The following is an 8,273-nucleotide window of genomic DNA, read 5'->3' on the forward strand; positions in this document are numbered from 1 at the left end:
TATCGAATACAGATCTAGCATTCTTTTTACGACCGTACGTGTGTCTGTGCTGTTTCTTGCAGTATCGAATACAGATCTAGCATTCTTTTTACGACCGTACATGTGTCTGTGCTGTTTCTTGCATTGCCGAGAAAAAGTCTATGGTTCTTCTTCCGATCGTACGCGTGTTTCTGACTGTCCTAGTTGATTTTGTGCTTTCGCCAAGCCCACTTTTTCCACTCCGGTGTGCGCATCGCTATCTTTCTGTGCAAAATAACTTGAGAAGTTTTGATCTAATTCTGCAATATAGTTGAGTGTCACCAAGGGCTAACTTTTGATAAATGTACGTCAAAGGTCAAATTCACACTGAAGGTCAACCACTGTCGTTATGGGGACAAATTGAGATGTGAACAGTCATAGCACCTAGACCTAAATTTGTGTGAGTGAGGAATTGTTTAACATATATTTTACGTTTGTTACTGCAAAACTCCAAATCACTGTAAGGCGTTGGCTGCATTCTATCTATGTCTTTTTGGTTTATTTTCTTAATTCTAATACAAGGACGTGAATACTGTTTGATTTTTTTTATCATTTGTGTATCATATTATCTTTTAAAAACTCAAAACACTGAATTTAATTAAATACGTTTGAGTTATATTTTCCGTATTTAATACTTTAATATATGTCTAATATTCTTCACGGTAAATCTTATTTATAGTTTTGTTTAATTTACAGTATTTGATAAAGGTAATAAAATTTACAGTTTCTACAAGCTCAGTTTTCCTTGTTGTTTTAATTATTTTTCAGGATCAAAAATTCTACATACATTCCGTAAAAATTACTGGAAAAAAGTCCAACAGCGATTGTGAACAGGTAAACTTGATGATATTCTGTTTACTTTGAAATTATGTTTAGTTTTTGTCAGTATTAAGTATGTGTGCTTGAAATGTGCTCACGTTCAGGAATAGAAAGAAGTATCGATAAGCTCAAAGTCAAAACTTTCGTGAAACAAGCTAATCTCGTAGATTTCAAATTATTATAAAAAGTTTCATTTTTTAATTTTTAACCTGTAAAGAGACTGCAATATACTGTTACGACAGCGGAAGTCACGCAACGCTGGGAGCATGCGCGCTGGAGTTTCTCGAAGGATCATGAATTTTCCTGGCAACTCTAGTTTGTTCCAGGCGCCCCTTTTTTTTTAGTATTTAAGCCCGGCAAATAAAGCCAGCGAAAAGGATAGAATTGCATAGATAGATAGACATAGATAATTGAGTCAAGCGAACAGTAGGCACCGTAAATAAAGTGTGTGAATCTCTGTGAATTATAGCGTGTGTTTATAAAAATAGTTAAGATAAAGTGACTGTGGAAATTCTATGTATTACAAAGTTGTATCGAGAAAGAATAAACTAGTTTTATTTAAGAAAGGACTTGTATTGCTAAAGTTCCTCGGAAAGAATTTGTACCGGAAATTAACAAACGAACAGAGACGTAACAATACCGTGTATTGAAGTTGAAGTAGGCCTCATTCAGTTGAGGCAACGTGTATTCAACAACGGTGATATTCTGTCTAATAAAACTGGAGTAATGTTGTTTTGTTAGTTGCAGAAAGATAAATACACGTCGGTTATCTGTGCTAGCTGTCCCTAATTTTTAACTGTTAGAGTAGAGGGAAGGTAGCTAGTCAATACCACTCTATGTCATCTCTTGAGCTACTTTTGTCAGATCAAATAGTGTTATTTAAACGTATTCTTATGAAGCAATCATGATCTCAAACTTCGAAGTACGATTATATTTTAGCAGTAACGGGATACGAATCGCAGAAACTCGGCTGCATAATCACATACGTTAATCATTTGACCGCACTCATCCCCTGTTTAGTAAGTTCGAGAATGAGAATTCTGTCGGTAACTGAAATACAACGTATTGTTGTAAGCTGTAATTTTTATGTTGTAATTTATGTGTTATCTAAAGAGAGCTAAGGAATTTTGATGATGCAATATGACGTTAAGTTCAGGATATTCCTAGAAATATTTAGAAAAAGGGTAAATTATGAATATACAATGTTCCGTGAAGCATCGGTTTAGTTGAAATAAACCATAATTATCGCACTACTTTCTACAGTAAATTTATTGATTGTATGTTTGTTCTAGTCTGTTATTAGAGAAATATAACGTTGTTTGTAAATGTAGGTCTAAACAATTGACGATAGTTTAAAAGTGGTTTAAACTTGTAAAAACATGTAAAGGAGGAAATGAATAAATTTTGTCTCATTGAGTAGAGTGGACATTTGAAAGTTTTCACTTGATAATTTAAAAGAACCCATAAAGAAAGAACTACGTTACAACAGTGTATTAGATTTAAACTCGATGATGAAACTGTTCAATAGTGGTGAGCAATACTATCTTCATATATATAAACTTTAAAATGGGGTTGTTGTTGTTGTTTTTTTAATGCACACAAATCTACACAAGATCTGTCTTGGCTAGCAGTCCCTAACTTTTAATTAGTAGATTAGAGAATAGGCAGCAAAGTAACATAACCCACTGCCAATTTTTGAAATACTATAATCAACTAGCGAGATTTGACCATCACTTTAATAATGCATCTATGGCTCAAAACTATGGGTTCATAACTTTGTTGGTTACTAGGTCTCTAGTAGCAAATGTACAAACTACACACAAAACGTTCAACAAAAAATAGCACCTTTATATTGTAATTAATCCTACTAATTATTGCTGAAGATCTCCTATGCATATTATACATACATAAAATGATTAATTTCATCCATTGTTTCTTATCAGGAAAAACAAGAACAGCAGATAATTACTGAACATGACACAAGTCTTCGACCCATATGTTTATGAACAGCATAAAAAGTTGGTAATTTGAAGGTTGATTGGTAGTTTATCACTAATGCCGAGTAGTTCCTGTATAGATTTTAACAGGTAATATCATCATCATGCTGAAGAGTTCAGTTCATAATTCAACTGAATAGGCCATGAGCCCTATTTTAATTTTGCTAAATGTATAACACTGTGCTCTGAGGATGGCATGCGCCCCTATGTCATTGTTGGACAATCACATTGAAATATAAGGAAGTCTTAACATTGAGACATCATCTGACCTTCTATTGGAGGACACTGTTATTAATATTCTTGTACAACCTATAGCATTACAAACATACACGTCATGGGCATAACAATTGTTAACTCCAGAAAATGAAAGACAGCTATAACGAAATCACCTTAATATCTTTCTTGACAATGCGTTATATGAAAACTGCAATACTCAGAAATACCTAAAAAAATTCTGAATCAATATCATTAATACGAAAAGGTAAGTATACGTGGCACATTTATGTACCACAACAATATCTATTAAAATTGAGGTAGAATCCATTAAGAGATGGCAATACAGAGTTTTTTTACTGAAAGTTGATATAATAGACATTAAGTAACATTGATGATCTATTTACATTTGTTTTGTACAATTTTTGCACAAACCTACTAGAGAATTGCCTGTGTTAGCCATTCTTAATTGTTTTGTTTGTTTACTGTTACTAATGCGTTGATCTATACTTTAAAAACTGTATCGACACATCTTAATGGGTTCTACCCCCCACTTTAATAAATGATGCAGGACTAGAATAGGCTGTTTGTAAAGACTCTCGACTCTCAATATGAAGGTTGCAAGATCAAATCGTGTCACCAAATATATTCACCTGTGGGAGCATTATAATGTGACAGCCGATCCTATTATTCGTTGGTAAAAAGAAGTCCAAGGTTGACAGTAGGTGGTTTTGACTATTTGCTTTCCCTCTAGTTTATCACTTAAAAATTAGGTTTATATAATTATAGAGTATCACATTTGTGAGTTAAATTGATTTCTTGAACCTATGTGTTTTTCTAACGTCATGAGGATGGCTAGTTCAGATAGCCTTTGAGGAGCTTTGGATGTGATTCTTGCATTGTCTATGAAAGTTGAGATACGTTTGGATTTAATGAAACATTGTCCATTAAAGGATAAAGTATGACTCGCTCAGTGACAGTAATACACTTGTCTACTAAAACTGAAATAGGTTTTTGTGATTTCAATACATCATCTGTTGAAAATAGTTGATTGCTATACAATATCTATTTGAGTAGAGCTAGGAATTTTTTGAAATTATATAGATGAGGAAAGCTGTGTCCAAAAATGATGGTTCACTATGTATTTAATTTGTTAGAAGAATCTATTCAACAACAGCGAAATACTATTTACTAAAGTTGAGGTTTAACCCATTATGTTGCACTGACACAAGCAAACCTTATAAAATTGAGGAAGAAAAAAATTTGGGAATGTGTTAAAATTGACCTGAACTCACTCAGCAGTGGTGATATATCTTCCGTTGAGGTTCTTTCTGGTTAATATGCAATAAGTAAATTTGTTTTTCATAAGAAAAAAAAACGACTGAAAGGGTAAGCTTATGTAGTATTTTCTGGCTCATGGATGTATTCCAGAGCAAGTAATTAGGTCCATTAACAGGAGTTTCTAAGATATCGAGTATTAAAGACTATTTTTCCCTAGTTTTCAACCAGGTACATTGCAAATGGAAAGTAACAAAACAAGGATGCAATACACAAATGTGTAATTGACAAAGAAAACAAATTCAGCATAAAACAATACAAATGTCTGGTTCCTTTGAAAACCCAGATTCCTTTCTAATTCAACATAAAACAATACAAGCAAACAATGCCTAATGCCTTCAACTTAAGGAAATGTACAACTAAAAATAACTCTACAGGAGCTCTAAGAGCTCTTGCATCCTTAGACAAAGAAAACAAAAATCAGCATACACCCATACTGGAACTCTAAAATTGTGAAAAAGCTGAAAATGTCAAACAACTTTTGAGCTTTTTAGGAAAACCTAGCTTTATATATGATAATAAATCTACGTAAGTTAATGTATACGAAGCCAAAATCTGTGCCAGGGCCCACAGTGTGTTTGTAAATTAGGACGTGGCTGCCTTCAGGTATGATTTCATTTGTGAACGAGAAAAACAACTTTTTCTAGCTAAATAATGAGTCGACATTTTAGTAGGAATAATAGCAATGAAGAAACACAATAAACGGATCAAACTGTCAGATGTCTTGATATTAGAAAAACTAGTTGTACTTCTCTTCAGTCCCGAATGCGTGACGTGACGTTGGGACTTTAAAGTCAGGGAGGTGTTTAACTTAATTGTAGAAAATTCTTGTTGATTTCCAATTAATTCGTTGGCCATAATCTCTCGTGGGAATAAACAAAATTAATTGTTTGTGTTTCTGTATTTAATGTGTTTTTTTTTAATGTTCAGAAATTCTCGTGTCATCACATCTGATTTTTACCTACAAAACTTTCCCACAGTTTTGACATGGTATTGCATAAACATCTTGTTTTTTTCGTTTTCTTAATCTTCAGGTTTTGTTCGCTTTGAAGTTAGTTTATTTTTAATGGTTTTCGAATATTTTTATATAATTCTAAAGTTATTCTTCCCAAGATTTTCTCTAAGGGCTCAATAGTACAATAACAGCATAATTATGAAGTACAAACACACATGAAGAAGGCCTCAGTATTAAAACCGAAATATTGTCTCCTGTTCTTTCAACAGGCAATTTTAGACCTTAAAGTTCTCAAACCTACCATGTCTACTCTGTTTATAACTCCATTGAAACAATACTTATTTTACTCTTCTAGTGAAAAACAAAGTTGAATGCTTTTGTGAACGTCTAACTAGATTTAAACAAATAACTGCCAAAAATACAGTAATTTAAAAAATCTATACGTTAACTAAATCATAAATGTGTGGAAAATACGTAGTATGATCGCATATTACTCACATGATGGCCTATCATATTTTTGGCCGCGGCTAAGCAGCTCATAGAACGGCTCTAAATTTTTTTATTTGTTTTTTCAAGTACAAACTTTTAGCTCATAGTTCTGTCATCTCATGACCGATTTGAGATCTAATTATAGTTTTTGAATCAGGAAGTATTTGACCACGCCCACAGTCTCGTAGATTAATTTATTCTAATCCTGCCTAAAAGAATTTCAATTTGATGGTGGGCCGGTAGAGATCCTGATGAATATTAAAATCGAATCGGGTATACGCACACCCCGCTTGGTGTTGCTGGCGCACAAAAATATGGCTAATAAAAAGGGTAAATAAAAGTTGTTGATATCTGAACGACGCATAAATATAAGTTTGTATGTATTATTAAATAAAGAAACAGAAAAAAATAATGTTGAGTGAACTAGTTTAGTCAAAACTCAAGAGTGAAGTTTGAAATCAAGAACACTTTTTACTAGTTCTAGTTAAGGCAAGACGGGCTGGCGGACGGCAATCCCCCCCTCTAAGTGTTTAGTATCATTTGTTTATTTTGTGAACAATACATTTGTAGAAAATAATAATTTGTTGTACATGAATATTTGTGAAATGATTTAGGAAATAATTAGAACAAATTCTTCAAAATTCGAATGTAAACTGGTGTTTCAATTTTAAACTTTAAAAAAAAACTGACCAAGAGCATCCAGATGCCTAACAGTCATCATGGATCATCAGTGATTTAAACAGAAGATATGATGATGACAAAACCTTGTCGAAACGTTGTACATTAGCTGTTATGTTAAATTTATATTAAAGTTTTTCTTCATTACTCATTCAAGCTGTCTCCAACCATTAATAGTCTCAAAGTGGGTTCCTGGTCAACTAATTTGAGAACATATTATTTGTTTATTGCATCCTTGCATAAATACAATATTTTCACAATGTTTGAGTTATAACTGTACTTAACAGAAATGATTAGCTACAGAAGATCTTGTAACACTGAACAAATACGTTTGTTTTAAATTTTCAGTCTTGCTATGTAATCATGAAAATAGAACCAGCCAATCATTATCCACCATTCTTTACTTCTCATGAGAATAAATTTCTTGTGCCTGAGGTATGTACATTACTTTATTCTTGCTTATGTGGTGTGTTTGAAAAGTTTTTTAATCATCTGCTGTCATAATTTTTTTTATAATAAGAGTGCAAAATTAAAAATGTTTACCTAATTTAAAAAGAAAAAAGTACATTTAAATATTAATGTGATATTATTTAATTTAGGCAACAACTGGATGATAAAATTTAAAATGCTCTATCAATCTGAAAGTTAAAATTATAAGTTTCATGTTTTTTCAAATGTATATTTTTGTCTGTTTAGTATATATATATATATATATATATATGTACACAACATGGAACCTCATAGGTGCTACTTATACAGAGGTCATACACAATTATAAATTGCAAATGGAAAATTTATTATCACATGTAGTACAATATACTATTGTTGTATAATACATTAGTATTTTGTATTGGCTTTAAACGGAATAATACACCTTGTTTTTATGTACCATAAGTTTATTAATGTTGTATGATTGTGAAATGGTGTTCCAAATGACCTGTATTACTCCATGTTATTTAGCCAAGTTGTTTGGTTGCCATTTGACTGTCACTGTTTCCATATAAAGTATAAGCCTATACAACCTTAACAATACCAATATTGAGACTTTACATAGGCCAAATCATGATTGTGAGTGTTCCATTGGTTTATTTTTCCTTCCAACTATTGTTTCACAACATTTGCTGCATGTTTGTCATCACTGTTTTGCTAGAAAATGAATTCCTGCCCAACAGGTCTTGTTTTTGAGGGGATGACATGATGTATAACAGTTTGCTCCTACTTGTCAGCATTTAGGATGCCATCAATTTTTACTAGACTTCCAACTTCCAACTAGACTTTATTTCTTCCACCACCAAAGTGGACGGAGGTTATATTTTCACCCTTGTGAGTGTGTGTGTTTGTTTGTTTATGTGTTTGTCAACAAGATTTCTCAAAAATGGCTGAATGGATTTGGACAAAAGTTGGTATACATTTGGACTATGATCTAAGTAAATATCAGGTTCTGTGACAATAAACTATTTCTGACTATTAAATATTTCTGTTCCAATTTTGATTTTACTTCTTTTTTTTTAAATAACATCCTTAAAACAATAATTTAGAAATTTGATATAAAATGCATGCTGAGAGATCACATCAGTTTAGAAACCTGAGTGGGTCAATAAAATTTTATGAAATATATTTGTTCATATTTTATTACAATAATAATTTAATACATATATATATTATCTTTATTTCATAATAACCCTAATCACTCAATAAAATGAAAAGTTGTTGGGAAGCATAATTTAAAAGTAGAATATTGAAAATATGGAATTACATGTGTTTTA

The 8,273-nt window shown here is 32.0% G+C and overlaps 1 protein-coding gene across 1 annotated transcript in view; it reads left to right on the forward strand.

Annotated features, from left to right (window-relative positions):
• Positions 1 to 8,273, forward strand: part of LOC111088620 (cadherin-23-like) — a gene marked incomplete at its 5' end in the record, with an annotated part of 90,901 nt that overhangs the window by 2,979 nt on the left and 79,649 nt on the right. The window contains 2 exons of the mRNA XM_022399274.1: positions 787 to 852; positions 6,856 to 6,942. Coding sequence (XP_022254982.1) covers positions 787 to 852; positions 6,856 to 6,942 — 153 coding nt within the window. The remainder of the gene's footprint in view (positions 1 to 786; positions 853 to 6,855; positions 6,943 to 8,273) is intronic.

Source organism: Limulus polyphemus, unplaced genomic scaffold (assembly GCF_000517525.1).
Source record: "Limulus polyphemus unplaced genomic scaffold, Limulus_polyphemus-2.1.2 Scaffold4135, whole genome shotgun sequence".
Classification (NCBI taxonomy): Eukaryota; Metazoa; Arthropoda; class Merostomata; order Xiphosura; family Limulidae; genus Limulus; species Limulus polyphemus.